Genomic DNA, 16,976 nt, shown 5'->3' with positions numbered 1-16,976 from the left:
CATGTTAAATTTACCATCTTAACCAATTTTCAGGTGTACAGTTCATAAGGTACATTCATACTGTTGTGCAGCCATCACCACCATCCATCTCCACAACTCTTCATCCTGTAAGACTGAATCTCTGCACCCATCAAACAGTCACTCCCTGTCTCCCGGCTCCCGTCTCCCCAGCCCCTAGCAACCACTCTTGTGCTTCCTGTCTCTGTGAGGTAGACTGCTCTAGGGACCTCATGTAAGTGGACTCGTGTAATATTTGTCTTTTGTGACGGGCTTATTTCATTTGGCATAGTGTCCATCCATGTTGCAGCGTGTGTCAGCATTTCCTTCCTTTTTGAGGCTGAAAAATATCATTAGGCATTTTTTTTAATTTAATTTTTGGGTGGGTAGTACATACATTTAGTTCAAATTCAAGAGGAGGGTTAGGAGGAGAGAAAGATGGGAAGTGGCTGGGAAGTGACTGCAGATGTATATGGGTTTTCTCTTAAGGGGTGATGGCAGTGTTCTAGAATTAGATAGTAGTGATCAATGTATAACTTTTAATATGCTGAAAACTGCTGACTTACACAATTTAAACCGGTGAACTTTATGGTATGTGTGAATTATGTCTCAATAAAGCTATTATTAAAAAATTTTCAATGTCAGTTACACTTCAGTTAAAAAAATTTTTATGCGGAATAGAATAAAGTTTTCTTACATGTTGTCCCCCAGTGATTCCAGTTCGTTCCTCCCTTCTTCCCTTCTTGCCTTCCTCCGTTCCCCCAAATAACCATTAATTATTTCTTGTGTAACATTACAGAAGTATTTTTATTTCTTATGATATTTTTTATTTATAGTAAATAGTAAATATTTATTGTTCCCTCCCTTTTAACCAAAGTGGTAGCAAATTGAACACAGCCAAGCAGGCATCTCTGAAGTCTTTTCTCTTATTTTTAAAGGTAAAAATGCCCCGTTTTATTGATTACTTGCTTACTGTAGGGGATTTAGATAGTACAAAAAAGTATGAAGAAAAATGTAAAATCTACCCATACCCAGACACTGGTAATTGTTTGCATCCTTTTAGACTTTTCTCTGCATGTTTATACTTTTTAAAAATTAGAATCGCGATCATCCTATACTTGCTATTATATATCTGCTTTTTTACTCTTAATATGTTGTAACTGTAGTTTTTATCAGTAACTATAAATCTACATTTTAAAAAATTGATGCATAGTATTAAACTGGGTGGACATTTCTCCTTTACTTAACTCATCACCTATTAATATCCATTTAGGTTGTTTCTAATTTTGTCGCTGGTGTAAACAACAGTGAGCATCTTTGTACACTTGCCAGATCGTTTCCTTGAGATATTTACTGCTGTTTTGCAGTTTGCCAAAAATTTTAAACAATGTACGTTTTAACATACATGCCACAAAGATTTCAATGATATTATTAGCTCTGCGAAAAAATGGTGCAGGCATTTATATCCTCACTTTAAATATGAGGAATCTGAAACCCAGAAAGATGGCAATGTGTTCCAAATTAGGTTGCTCTTTAGTGTGAGAGCTGGAACTAAAACTCCTGTCTTCTGATTGTGGGTTAGTTTCCTTCCACTGTGGCACACTGCCAGACCTTGAATACCTTGAATACACAGGGTGATTTTCTATTGTTGCTTCTTCATTTCTAAAAACATGATTCTTGATGTAACTTCCTTTTAGGTTCTTTGTATAATGTTCTAGAATTTATCCATTCAGATTAAAGGTTCATATACCTTCGTTAGGGATACAGGCTAAAGATATACCCTCTGAAACATTTTACTAGCTTATCTGCACTAACATTTTCATTTAATTACTCAAATTACTCACTTATATTGTTATCTTCTTCTGTATAAATAGCTCACACAGCCTCAGTTTTTTGTGTTTTGTTTTTTGTTTTTAAAGCTTCAAGTTATCTAATTACCTTTGGGTACTAGCTTCAGTGGGCTGCGAGAATTGCTTTAATTCGAATGCCAGCTCTATTACTTACTGTGTGATCTTGGGGTGAGTTATTTAAGTCTCTGTATGCCTGGTGTCATCATCAATAAAATTCAAATAATAGTAGGGGTGAGATGTGACAGGGTGAAAGAGTGTCATGGACATATATACACTACCAAATGTAAAATAGATAGCTGGTGGGAAGCAGCCACGTAGCACAGGGAGATCAGCTTGGTGCTATGTGACTGCCTGGGGGGGTGGGATGGGGAGGGTGGGAGGGAGGGAGATGCGGGAGGGAGGAGATATGGGAACTTGTGTATATGTGTAGCTGATTCACTTTGTTATAAAGCAGAAACTAACACACCATTGTGAAGCAATTATACTTCAATAAAGATGTTTAAAAAAATAAAAGAAATGGAAAAAAAAATAGTACATGTGTTATAGTGAGGATTAAATAAATTAACACGTAAGGAGTGCTAAGCACATTCTGGCATGCACTCATATGTTTATTATTTAATGTGCTAACTTAATTGTAAAGCACTTAAAAGTCATTTTGTATTTTGCCATCCTTTGTGTTTTTTGGTGAAATTTTTTGTATGATGTGTCCGTATTCCTATAGGTTTCCCCTGCCTTTCCCCACTCCTCACCTTCAGTTCCGTGTAATACCTTCTGTTAATCTTGAACAGTGTCTTTATTTAGTCAAGCAAAGTGAGGAGCTGCCAGACTGACCTTGTTTCCTGTTGGTAATAAACACAAATTAAATTACTGACATTGTACAGATTATCTCAATCAGTTTTAAAGACAGTGTAAAACAGAATAATGTGAATCCTCATTTGCTAAATGCAGGGTTCTGAGAGCTGTGGTAGCTGCTTTCTCATTGCCCGTAGTCTGCTTTGTTTCTGCTACTTGAGGAGGAAAGCTCATTTGGGTTTTCTTTTTTGTCTTTATACCAGCACATGCAAATGACAGTCCAGGCTCTCCAGGATGAATTGCGGATCCAGAGGGACCTAAACCAGCTGTTTCAACAGGATAGTAACAGTAGGACTGGTGAGCCTTGCGTGGCAGAGCTGACGGAGGAGAACTTTCAGAGGCTGCACACTGAGCATGAGCGGCAGGCCAAGGAGCTGTTCCTCCTTCGAAAGACTCTGGAGGAGATGGAGCTGCGGATTGAGACTCAGAAGCAAACCCTGAACGCTCGGGACGAATCCATCAAGAAGCTTCTGGAGATGTTGCAGAGCAAGGGGCTTTCTGCTAAGGCTACTGAGGAGGACCATGAGAGAACAAGGAGACTGGCAGAGGCAGAGATGCATGTCCACCACCTCGAAAGCCTTTTGGAGCAGAAGGAAAAAGAGAACGCTCTGTTGAGAGAGGTGAGTGGCCACTTTCTCAGTTGTTATGACTGTCTTTTTTTCCTGATTAGTCAGCATTTTGACCTAGATAAATTTATATGCTCTCCTGAGCTAGTGCAAGGGAATTTCTTCTTTCTTACCTAAGTTCTGCACTGATTTCTGTTCTGATTTGCTGTCTTGTATGAGATGACATTGGCTGGCATGTATACTGGTTTAATACCTTTCTGGGTTTTTTTTTCCCCCCTCCTGATTTCTGTAGACTCATTTTGTTGCTAGAGGGGCACAGAATTTTCTTGATTTGTTCCTCATCTATTGATTTGTTCATAGAGACACACACAACAAAACCAGAATTAAAGTAGCTAACTACTGCTCAATTTTAAAATATTAATAATTGAAAGTAAGTGATTCCCTCAGTTTCGGTGTGCTTATAAAGTCCTAGGCAGCAGTAATGGATGTTTGCCCTGTGGTTTCCATGGAAACTGTTGCCTTGCTGTAAAAGATCCGTGATAAAAATTATTTGCTGCCCTGGAGGCACAGCTAGAGGGAATGACACAGAGGTATGCTGTCACTTATTTTTAGAGAGGAAACTCAGACTTTAGCTGACCACTGTGTCTACTGATAATTTTTCACTTTTCTATGTAATGCTTCATTTTAAGAAAGCTTAAGTGAAGAATTCATCTTACATTGAATTAAAAAAAAATGACAGCTCTACTTCTCTATATGAGGTCAGAGTCTTCAGATAATTTTCACATTTGGATAGGGGGAAAAAAAATCTCAGAACTATTTTAGTGCCAGTCTGAATAATCCCTTTTTAAATGAAGGGTGAGGAAGGCGGTTAAAAGCAGGAAAACAGCGACTTCCCCTGATGATGGCGACGGTCTGTATCTGCTCTCTGCAATATGGTAGCCACTGGCTGCATGTGACTGTTGAGCAGTTGAAATGTGGTTAGTGTGACTGAGGAACTGAAATTTAAATTTCATTTAAATATAACTAATTTAAAATTAAATTTAATTAATCAAATTTAAATTTAAGTATCTCTGTGTAGGTAGTGGCTACTGTATTAGGTAGTGCAGCGATGCATAATGCATGATGCGGGTAATGTTACCCGCTTTTCTTAATAATTTGTCTTGAACATCTTTCTTTGTCAGTACATGTAGAGTTTTGTAATTTCAGTTGAATTTATAATGTTCTGTTGCATTTATTTATATTTCTTACTGTTGAAAATTTAGACTACTGTTAATTTTTCATTATTATAAAACTGTGCTGCACTGAATATCCCTAACCATATATCCCTGTACATTAATTTTTTTCTTTAGCGTAAATTTCCAGAAATGAATTTGCTCAGGGTGTGTACGTTTTCAAAACTCTGAATATCAGTCTTGTCTCCCAGAGTGATTGGACCAGTTTATCCTCCCAGAAGCATATACTGTATTTTTATGGTTAATCTGCAGCTATGTACGTTACAATCTTCAAATTACTGGACTGTATTGTTTTAGAAAATTTTCTATCAACTACTGTGTTGTAGGCACCATCCTGAGTTTCTTTCATTTTACTTTCAAGAGTTTATATTTTAATGAGGTAACCTGGAGCCTGGCCATAGAACATTGTAAGAGAAGGTGTAATCATCTCAGATAGCATGCAGCATGAAAACCCTACCAGCATCGTGATGAACTTTGAATGTTACGTTTTTACTCCTTCTGTTCTGAATATTTCAACCTGTGCCCATTTATTTTTGAGTTTTGGAGTTACTAAAAAGTGAATAGTTAAGGATTATGGAAAGCCACAGTGTTATTCTGGCAGAGAACAACCAGCAATATGGTGAATTTGAACAAGTAGTAGGAAAAAACATGAATTTAAGACTAATTTTGAAGTAACAAGCTCTACAAATATGAAGTCCCACTTCTGAACATAATGTGGAAAGAAATATAGGCCTTGTTAGTTGTATCAATACACAATTCCAGTTGCCATTAGTAATGTAGCGTCATCTTACAGGAAACACAGTCCTATGGATTAAAATTATTTAAGAGCAAGTAGAAGTGATTGCTTCATGAACATATGTTTAGAATGCTGGTTCTCCTTTCTTTGTCTCCTACTTGCCTTCAAGACTTAGCACAAATTGCAGTTCTTCTGTGAAGTCTTCCTTGTGCAGCTCTATACATATATGTAGATGAGCCAGTAATATTATAGTATACTTCCATGTGTGTTTCTTCATTGTTCACTTAATTTTTTGCACCAAGGATGTGTATATATATATATATATGAAATTTTATCTTGTCAGTGTCTTAACAAATGCACAGTGGGTACTCAAGAAATGTTGGTTGAATAAGTTGAAATGTAGGGAAAGAAGTTTAAGCCTGGAGCTTACAGAAAGAAGGATAGCTTTTCCAATTCTTTTTTCTCCAGTGTGACCACTGGATACTAAAACCTAACGAAGGTTAGAAAACAAACTAAAACCCCAAACCAGTTTTGCTTATGAGTTTAGGTATAGAAGTTATAAATAAGATATTGGCAGATAAAATCAGCATTATGATAAAAGGATAATATTCTGACCAAAAGGAGTTTATTCTAGGAATCCAGAATGGCTCAATATGTCATTCACAGTTATAATTTGTAATAGGTGAAAGGAAAAGATAACCTCATAGTGTTTGATAGCTATCTCAAAGACATTAGATAAAATGTTAGACACTTTGAAAACTAAACCAAATGAACTAAAAATAAGAATGGAATGATACCTTTATAGCATGATTTAAATAAAACAACTCAGTAAATGTGTATTATAAACATATTTTAAACTAGTAGCCAGAATTGCGCTTACTCTGACATATACTAAGACGCATCCATTAAAGTTAGGGAGAGGCAAAGATACTGTTCATCAGTATTTACATTATTCTGGAAGTGTTAGGCAGTGCTGTTAGATAAGGAAAATGGAATAAATAATATCAGTAACGGTAATGGAAAGGATAGGGCTAAATTTTCATTACAATGTAGATGGGAACATTAATATAAAGATGCTGCTTTCCCCCAACTCTGTGAATTTAGTGTAATCCCAATAGGAATATTCTTGACACGTGCCCAAATGATGTTGCAGTTTCTTTGCAAGAAGAACAGTGCGGGAACACTTGTTTAAGCAGCTCATGATATATGTGTTTCAAACCCAGTGATATTAAAATCTGTGGTACTGGCACAGTAATAGATAGCTAGATTGATGAGACAGAATAGAACCCAGAAATAATATAGTTTTAAGCATATGATACATGTTTGGGAATAATCGCCATCTATTTGGAAAACAGTACATAGTTACATCAAATTAAGTTCTAGATGAAATAGCTACTTGTTAAAAAATAACAACACTAGAAGAGAATGTAAGAGAAAGGTTTTAATACAATCTTGAGACAGGAAAGAATCTTTTATTGCCATAGCAAGAGGCTTAAACAATTAAATTTGTGTATGTTAGAAAATACAGGTAACAGAAGCTAAAATGGTAATTTGGAGTAAAGCTTTGTAACATGTGGCTTGACTGTTTCGTTTCCAGAGTGACAAGGTGCTAGAGGCACTTGGCACAGCCTTTCTTTGCTCATTACTCAACAAACATCCATTGAGCTTCTAGAATGTATGTGACCCCTGGGATACACGCTGGGTATACATTTTTCATGTCAGAACACATGGTCTGTGCCCTCCTAGAACTTAAAAATCTGGTGAGAGACAATAAACATAATTATGAGAGGAAATAAATTAGTTGAGTCTAATTATGTTGGGAGAGGGGATAAACAGGGTAAGTAAGCATCTTTGAGGAGGTGCCCTTTAAGGGAGATCTGAAGAAAGTTGAAAGAGTCTTGCTGAGCATTTGGGTAAAATCATTTCATGAAGAAGGTTAACAGTTTCAAAGGCCGGATGAGAAGTTTTCAGGAGACAGCAAGGAGACTAGAGGACAAAAGCATATTGTCTAAGGGGAAAACAGGCATGAGATGAGAGGTTGAAGAGGTAGCCAGGGCCAGAGTCATTCATTGCATTCATCAGATATTTATTGGGCACTAACCCATGTGCAGAGCACAAGGAAATATAGTAGCAGTGAGCAAAACAAAAATCCATGCCCTCTAGGAGACAAAGCACTTGGCTTCAGGATCCCTGCAGGTAATGCAACAATTTTATTCAAAGTGCAAGAGAAAACTGCACCAATGTTTAATCAAGGGAGTGATCTAGTTTAGCTTTTAAAATCTACTCTGGCTGTGTTGAGAATAAATGGGGGAGGGAGAATTACGAGTGAGCAAGGAAGTCTAATAAAGAACTTAACAACTCTAGGTTGGGTGAGTGGTGACTTGAAATGGCTATTGTGCATTATATCACTAGTGTGTCAAGAAAGGCAGAAAGAACTGAGAGCTGGCAACACTGGGATATCCATAGGTTTTCTTATTATTGGGTTATTGTCCATCTTTTTAAAAAGCGGGTTTTCATCAGTTCCAAGACTCATAGTTTTCCCCATCTCAACAGTATGAAATTGAGTTAATAAGTCTTATCCTTGATGGCATCTTAAAATCTCTGTCAGCAAGGCCACAGTCCTGCTTGATTTGTTTGCCTGTGTACTCACAAACAGTTAACAGCTGCTCATTTTAGTCAATGTTGTGAGTATTGTTGCTATTTCTCATGTTAACTTTAGCTGTTGTTCAGTATGTCTTCAGTAATATTATGCTGTGAACCAGCATTGAAACAGTTATTGGTATGGAGAAAGTTATAAAACAGTTCAAAATGATATATGATTAAACTTTATGGTTAAATAAGTAAAAAAGGGTCTTGCAATCAGTATAAAATAAAAATTCTGAATGATAGAAGCTTGGGTCATGGTTTATTTGGAGGCATTTCCTTCTTTTCTTTCCAGCACATTAAACAGTGGTTTACCTTACAATCAGTGGCATCTTAGATTTGATGAAATACAGTAACATTAAAATGGCATTCATATCCAGGAACATTTGTGATTAGTTTTCCATTTTGTTTATGAACATGATTCTGGAGATAGCAGGTAAATAATTCCCCCAAATAAAAGCCAAAGAAGAAAAACAAAAATTAAATTAAGCATTATATTTTCTGTTTGTACTGAAATTACATTGTTACGTGACTTATTGTTAGATTTTGTATTGTTTACTGGAGTGCCTTTCCTTTGATGGATAGAAGCGTGAAGACACCTATTGGACACATACTGAACTACAGTCAAGACGTGGTTAGTGCCTGGGGCCAGGCATATGGAGTTTTAACAGGCTTTACAGGTGATTCCGTGATACACCAAAGTTTGGTTCTCAGTCTGTTGGCAGAACATACCTGAATTGGCTATGGAATTTTTGAATTGGCTATCCATATGCATACCAAGCATTGTCTATAGGCTGAATAAATATTTCAGTTCTATATGTGCTCCTGTTTTTTTGAAATGTAGATCCTATTGTGATGAATAAAATACTAATTTGTTGGGAATTCCCTGGCGGTCCAGTCGTTAGGATTCCGCGCTTCCACTGCAGGGGCCACGGGTTCGATTCCTGGTCAGGGAACTAAGATCCGCATGATGCACAACATGGCCCCCCAAAAAAAAAAAAAATTAAAATACTAATTTGTTTTAAAACATTTACACGTATGTTAATTTTGGTCTCTATAATATTTTAGTCAACAAACTTGTTTAGTGCAACTGCTCTCATGTTAAGATTTGCAGCAGTGTTTGAGGTTTAAAAGCCCTACTCTTAATCTACAGATTCAATGCAATCCCTATCAAACTACCACTGGCATTTTTCACAGAACTAGAACAAAAAATTTCACAATTTGTATGGAAACACAAAAGACCCCGAATAGCCAAAGCAATCTTGAGAACGGAAAACGGAGCTGGAGGAATCAGGCTCCCTGACTTCAGACAATACTACAAAGCTACAGTAATCAAGACAGTATGGTACTGGCACAAAAACAGAGATATAGATCAATGGAACAGGATAGAAAGCCCAGAGAGAAACCCACGCACATATGGTCACCTTATCTTTGATAAAGGAGGCAAGAATATACAGTGGAGAAAAGACAGCCTCTTCAGTAAGTGGTGCTGGGAAAACTGGACAGGTACATGTAAAAGAATGAAATTAGAACACTGCCTAACACCATACACAAAAATAAACTCAAAATGGATTAAAGACCTAAATATAAGGCCAGACACTATCAAACTCTTAGAGGAAAACATAGGCAGAACACTCTGTGACATAAATCACAGCAAGATCCTTTTTGACCCACCTCCTAGAGAAATGGAAATAAAAACAAAAATAAACAAATGGGACCTAGAAACTTAGAAGCTTTTGCACAGCAAAGGAAACCATAAACAAGATGAGAAGACAACCCTCAGAATGGGAGAAAATATTTGCAAATGAAGCAACTGACAAAGGATTAAACTCCAAAATATACAAGCAGCTCATGCAGTTCAATATCAAAAAACAAACAACCCAATCCAAAAATGGGCAGAAGACCTAAATAGACATTTCTCCAAAGAAGATATACAGATTGCCAACAAACACATGAAAGGATGCTTAACATCACTCATCATTAGAGAAATGCAAATCCAAACTACAATGAGGTATCACCTCACACCAGTCAGAATGGCCATTATCAAAAAATCTACAAACAATAAATGCTGGAGAGGGTGTGGAGAAAAGGGAACCCTCTTGCACTGTTGGTGGGAATGTAAATTGATACAGCCACTATGGAGCACAGTATGGAGGTTCCTTAAAAAACTAAAAATAGAACTACCATACAACCCAGCAATCCCACTACTGGGCATATACCCTGAGGAAACCATAATTCAAAAAGAGTCATGTACCAGAATGTTCATTGCAGCTCTATTTACAATAGCCAGGACATGGAAGCAACCTAAGTGTCCATCAACAATGAATGGATAAAGAAGATGTGGCACATATATACAGTGGAATATTAACTCAGCCATAAAAAGAAATGAAATTGAGTTATTTGTAGTGAGGTGGATGGACCTAGAGTCTGTCATACAGAGTGAAGTAAGTCATAAAGAGAAAAACAAATACCGTATGCTAACATATATATGGAATCTAAGGAAAAAAAAAAAAAAGGTCATGAAGAACCTAGGGGCAAGACGTGAATAAAGACACAGACCTACTAGAGAATGGACTTGAGGATATGGGGAGGGGGAAGGGTAAGCTGTGACAAAGTGAGAGAGTGGCATGGACACATATACACTACCAAGCGTAAAATAGATAGCTAGTGGGAAGCAACTGCATAGCACAGGGAGATCAGCTCGGTTCTTTGTGACCACCTAGAGAGGTGGGATAGGGAGGGTGGGAGGGAGGGAGACGCAAGAGGGAAGAGATATGGGAACATATGTGTATGTATAACTGATTCACTTTGTTATAAAGCAGAAACTAACACACCATTATAAAGCAATTATACTCCAATAAAGATGTTAAAAAAAAAAAAAGAAGGTGTCAGATATGGGGATATATGTATATGTATAGCTGATTCACTTTGTTATAAAGTAGAAACTAACACACCATTGTAAAGCAATTATACTCCAATAAAGATGTTAAAAAAAAAAGCCCTATTCTTTAACCAGGTTCTAGGCCAGGAATTTTGGCTCTAACATGTCTGAGGAATGCCCATCTGTATCTTTGGCAGTTGTCAGGTAAAAGCAGAGGAGGTTAGAGGGAAAAAAAGAGAAATAAACGTATATAGAAAAAACAGAAACTTTGGACAAAGAGTAGGAAGAATTAAAAAAGAAAAAGGGTCCCTAGTTAGTTTTCCCTTTCCTAGTGATTTTGGAAAGTGTGAACAGTTGCATTGCATAACTTACTGATTCAGGTTATCCTTCCTCATCTTTTTTTTTTTGTTGTGTCATTTGTACCTCATTTCCATTTTGACAGGAAGATATGTTTTCTCAGAAGCATGCTGTTACTTGAGATGGTAAAGGGTCAAAGTGCAGTGCTGTCTGACAATGGCAGAGTTGAGGTACAGGAGGAGTAGTGAGGGTTCCTTCTTCACTTCTCCGTGTGGAGTACAGTAAGCCCAGAACTTGTGTGGAGGATTGAAATCTGCTGAAGGGACGTCTACCCTTGAACCAAGGGTGCTGGAGGCTAAAACCTGAAACTTGAAAGAAAGAAATTTCAGACATAAGTACTACTTTTCAGTCACAAATGCTCCTTTCTCTCAGTTGTGTAAGTAAATGTTGACTTACTTTTAAAAAGAAAGAAACTACTAACAACGGAGAAATTTTGTTCCTAACTTGTTTGTTTTCTTTCTCTAGTCATTATTCTTTATTAAATCAGTGAGAGGAACTGAACACGTTTTCTACTGTGTACCACAGTTGACAGTATAACAAGATCCAGATAATTCTACCTGTATGAATCTCTGAGCTTTCTTTAATTTGTGTAGAGTGAAAATTTTCAGGCTAAAAAGAGCGAAATAGAGCAAGCACTAGCACATTCGACTTCTTACATTTGTCTGAATGGTACATTCTTTTTTATTCCCAGAGTCCTCTCCCTTTATTAACAGTGCAGGAGTCAGAGGCTCGATGTGCTCTCTGGGAAAGGGGAGTTGGTCAGCCCACTGACTGCAGGATGTGTTCATAATGAGCTTTAATGCGCAGGCCTTTGAATGGAGATCTGTTAGGACTGATAGGTTTTACAAGCTCTTAACAGGAAAGCTTTATGCCTGCGAATGGTTTAAAGTGCACCCTAGTTCCTTAGCAGAAGAGGATTTTTTTTTTATTCAAATGGATTTCTTTCCTTATATATTGCTGATATGCTTGCTAGAGTTTAAAATGAAATTGTAATAGTTTCACTGGAAAGCATTTGGAAATTTCCCTAATATCTGTGCGCCCAATTTATCACCTGTTTACAGTGTAGGGAGTAGACTCAGTGTGGACAGACTGGAGGCTGGGGGGTAACTGATGAGTTTGTTGTTTTAATGCAGGTGAGAGGTGATTATGGCCTGAACTAATGTGTTCAGATTTTGTCCTGGATTAATGTGTTCTGCATTTTACTGTCTTAATGAAGTGTTTTATCTTGCAGGGGTTAATTGTGGATTAACTCGATCCTTAACGAGACTTGCTTTTACACTCTGTTGGCTCTAGTCTAGGTAGCCTTCCCTCCAGGGCTAGACTGTCTCTACTCCTAAGACGTGACCTTTCTGGTGTCTCTGCTCAGTGCCTCTGATGTTCTCTCCACTCTGGCTCTTTGGAGCTTGAATTCTTCCCAGCCCCATGTGCGTTCAGGTAGTTGCTCAACTCATAGCTCTCTGGTAGTTGTTCTTTGACACTGTGGAGTCTTTCCCTGTACATGCAGGCTTAGTATTTGGTCAAAGACTCCAGGGGACCCCTGTCAGATCAGACACTGCTGCTTTTCTGGCTAGCTTCTTCCTCTGTGTCATTCTGCTCTGCACATTTCTCCTGTCTTTGGGACTCTTACCCACTGATCTGTCTTCTGAGCTCTGCGGGACTGCTGTTTTCTGTTTGGTCTTCCTCTCCCTGCATCACATATTGGATAGCAAGTCCGGACCATAACCTTGTTAGTTTCTCTTCTCTCAAGGATCATCATACTCCTGTGCTGCTTGTTTTCCAGCGTCTGAAAACAGTTGCTTTATGCATTTTTGTCTAATTTTAACATAGTTTATGACAGGAGGGCTAGTCTTCTGTCTGTTATGATCAGATTGTGTTGACCTTGTAGAGGGTGAGAAGTAAATAGGAAACTCGTTGAAGGATTGAAAACAGACTATTGCCGTGACTTGTTGATGCTTTATCTAGAGTACACCATTGCTTTCTTTAAAATGGACAGAGGAAATGAAAGGAAACTTAACTCGAGGCTGTTGTAGTAATCTAGGCTTAAACTAGACTGGAACTGGAGTGAAATGATAAATTCAAGAAGTCTTTTGAAGCTGGAACAATTAGGACCTGCTCTAGAAGGTGGTAGGAAGTGAAGATGTGGGAGGAATGAAAGGAGACACTGTGCTGTTTGGCTTGAACCACCGGGAGGGTAATGCCATTTAAGGAGATGGGCAAGACTCATCAGTCTTCAGAGGAGGGGCTAGGTTAAAGAGGAGAAAATGACGAGTTTTGTTTTGGATGAAATAAGTTTGAGTGACCTAGGAAACATCTATATACATGTCAAATGGGCAGAGCAGAGGGCAGGGCTAGAATTTCACCAGCACTGTTCAGATGGAAAATATCCATCTGTATTCTCTGCCATCGCTAGGGGCTGTACCAGGGTACTCTGGAAGTACTGGCTGACTCAGAGACATTCCCAGAATCTGACAAGAAAATAGCCTGAGGAGGTCTGGTAACTTCAGGGTGATCCTTGAAGACCCGAACTGTGATACTCTGCCATCTCCTTCCTTCCTTTCTGATCCTGAACGCACTGACATTTGGATTGAAAAAAATAGCTATGTTTTTCTGCCATTTGCTACCTGTAGACTGTTTAGGAAACTTGTTCAGCAGTCTTACCTTCTTTTTTTATCTGATTGTAGCCCCTCTGGAGAGAGATTTCCATCGTAGGTAGCCCGGTGGTTGTTGCTCTGGGGGAGGATGCTGTGCAAAGGAGGTTGTCCACACAAATGCTTTCAGTTGTTTTGTGCAGTGCGGACTGTGGCTACTTTGATTCCTCCTTTTTCTTTTTTTTTAAATAAATTTATTTCTTTTTGGCTGTGTTGGGTCTTCGTTGCAGTGCGCGGGCTTCTCATTGCGGTGGCCTTTCTTGTTGCGGAGCACGGGCTCTAGGCGCGCGGGCTTCAGTAGTTGTGGCTCATGGGCTCTAGAGCGCAGGCTCACTAGTTGTGGCGCACGGGCTTAGTTGCTCTGCGGCATGTGGGGTCTTCCCGGATCAGGGCTCGAACCCGTGTCCCCTGCATCGGCAGGCGGATTCCTAACCACTGCGCCACCAGGGAAGTCCTGATTTCTCCTTTTAAAAAGGGACTATTTCTAATCCCCTTTTTGGATTGTTTGGAGTTCTGATAATATGTCTTGGAGTCCTGTGGAAGAGTGACATTCTGATAATATGTCTTGGAGTCCTGTGGAAGAGTGACACACAACCTGGGGATGTGCCAGAGCTTCACCTCTTGTGGTGGCTGGGGTCTGTGTGACTTACCATGTATAACCAGGTGTGCAGAGACGGGGACCCTCCTGTACCCCTTAGCCTGAATGCAGTCTGTGTGCTCCCTGGTCCACAGGGAAAGGTCAGGAAGACAGAAAGTGGATCAGAATATCTTACAAGGCCGGGGTAGTCATCTTTGCATGTAACTACTACTCCCTTGCCTCTCCACTCCCCTGTTGAAAAAATGAGAGTGAAAAGGAGGACACGTACTCTCTTTTCTGCTTCTCTTGTATAGGAGATGCATCGGAGATTTGAGAATGCCCCCGATTCTGCCAAAACTAAAGCTCTGCAAACTGTTATCGAAATGAAGGTGAGAACTTCCTAAGGAATCTTATGTGTCATTTCACACTTTAATGTGTGAGTTTAAGAAAGTGGTATGTATTAATAGTTCACTCATTTTGTAGACTGAGAAGAAATAGTAAGACTTAATGAAAATGACACATTAAAAGACCTTCAGTTTCGTCTCCTCTTGTCCAGCATTTCTTGGAGTCAGCTGTTCTCAAACCTTTTGATATCAGGGCCCCTTATTCTCTTAAAATGACTCATTTCATTTGTTTTTAAGAAAATGTCCACCAAATACCAAGTTTGTGTGTCAGTTCTTCTCTCGAGTTAAGAATAGGGTTCCGTGAAAAAAGTACCTGATTGGGCTTGCAGCTCACAGAGCACCCAGTGCTGTCCTGGGAGCAGCGTCACACCCAGGTGCAGCAGCCGGGCCTGGCCCCTTCCTGTGTCGTCACACAGCATGGTACAGAGATACATACTCAAGGGCTGAGCATATGAAAAGTCACCAGGGACATTCCTAAGTGAGCCAGTGTTTTAAAAATGTTCTTTCTTAGTTTTCTTTTTTGTCTGAGAGTGCTGACACTGAAGACTACACTGACGACTAGCACGGTTTGGCGCTGTTGTCCAGAGGCACGAGCGCTTTTGCCTGTCCTTTATACCTTTAGTGCACGTGTTAACACAGTGGAAAAGGCACATAAAGTCATAGTATTATTATGAAAATAGTTTTGACTTCTCAAAAGGGCTAGGAGGCACCCCCAGGCTTTCACGGACTATACTTTGAAAACTTCTGCTTTAAGTTACTGAGTAGTTAGAAATCTTTAGGCTGAACGTTATGGTGATTGGTGACTAAGCGCTTGCCTTCTGTGTTAAATTGCCTGGATTCAAAACCTGGCTTTATTTAACCAGTTGTATGACATAGAACAAGTAACCTAACCTCTCCATACCTTAATTTCTTTATTGATAAATGGTGATAACAATAGTACCTATCCCATGGGTTCTTTTGTGGTTTAAATTAGTTAAAACAAGTAAAACACTTTAAACAGGACCTGGCACATAGTAAACATTCAGTCAGTGTTAGCTGCTATGCTATTATTATTTTTGTTAACAACATATTCCTTCTTGCAAGAGCTAGAAGACTCTTACAGATAGGGACCCCTCCCTCTCCCCCTCCTGCCCTCTCTGTCTCTTTTTTTAACTTCTTTGTATCCCCTAAAAAATTTGACACGGTGTTTTGCATCATGTGCCTTCATTTAATATTTGTTGATGTGGCAAGAGTCTTTAGTTTTTGGTATATAAATAGTTTTATGTAAATAGATGCTTCTCAAGTACAGTTATCAGAATGGTTCTCTTAATTTAGAAGATTTCCTCTTAAAACTTTGTCTTTATTGTTGTATACATCTTTATTCTCACTGGGGAAAGGGTTTACCAAACAAATACCAAATTAGTGGATTCTGGGTTCTTTATAGTTAGACAATTCATAGTCTTGAACATAATCTTGTAAACAGCCTCTAGAAAGGTGTAATTACATACTCACATTTCCCACAAGTTTATTTGTACATGTTATTTCCTGATCCCTGTTGGAACCTAAAAACACACGAGTGTACCTGTGTTCACAGAATTATTTTGCTTGCCTTTTGATGGCACAGGGAAGTGTACTGGTTTTAACTGGCAGTAGATCTATTTTAAGTTGTGTTAGCCTCCAGCCATTCTGCTAAGAAGCAAGAGACTGAGATTCTGGTGGCCGAGTGGGGTCAGGTGGATGTTATGTTGAAATTGCAGATGCAATAGCTGAGATGCTGAGAGTGTGGCATGAGCTTGAGAGGATCATGAAGACCTAGACTGGTCTTTGGGGGAAATGGGAAAGGAGGTGATGGTGGACAATAAAAGAGCCCAGCTGTCTTCAAGGTGACGTAATATTCTTTTCTCTCTCCTCCTCCTCTCCCTCCTCCTTTCTCCCACTTTCTTCCCTCTGCTTCCTTCTCCCTTCTCTAACTTCTTCTTTTCCCTTTAGCAGTGGAGGAGCAGGGAGGAATTACTGGACTGCTGTAGGGTTAGAGTTTTGCTGGGTAGATATGGCAGAATGACTGGGATGCAAGTGAATTGAGGGTGGAGGTGAAGGAGTAGTTGGGATGATGAGTCCAGGAATGTAGCCTGGATAGGAAGGAAGAGAATTCAGAATGGATGGACAGGTTGGGAGAAAATGTAGAAGTTAGGGAGGTGGAGGACTCTGTGAGGTACAAGAGCAGCAGTTAATGTGAGTGACGGTGTGTCAGGCC

The 16,976-nt window shown here is 39.0% G+C and overlaps 1 protein-coding gene across 1 annotated transcript in view; it reads left to right on the top strand.

Moving 5' to 3' along the window:
- The window catches only part of LOC132363423 (ELKS/Rab6-interacting/CAST family member 1-like), a 136,611-nt gene that overhangs the window by 33,050 nt on the left and 86,585 nt on the right, over positions 1-16,976 (top strand). Inside the window, 2 exon segments of the mRNA XM_059919125.1 lie at positions 2,903-3,319; positions 14,654-14,728. Coding sequence (XP_059775108.1) covers positions 2,903-3,319; positions 14,654-14,728 — 492 coding nt within the window.

The sequence above is a fragment of the Balaenoptera ricei genome, chromosome 3, assembly GCF_028023285.1.
Source record: "Balaenoptera ricei isolate mBalRic1 chromosome 3, mBalRic1.hap2, whole genome shotgun sequence".
Classification (NCBI taxonomy): Eukaryota; Metazoa; Chordata; class Mammalia; order Artiodactyla; family Balaenopteridae; genus Balaenoptera; species Balaenoptera ricei.
The sequence above is the reverse complement of the archived record's forward strand: the minus strand, read 5'-3'. Positions and strand labels throughout refer to the sequence as shown.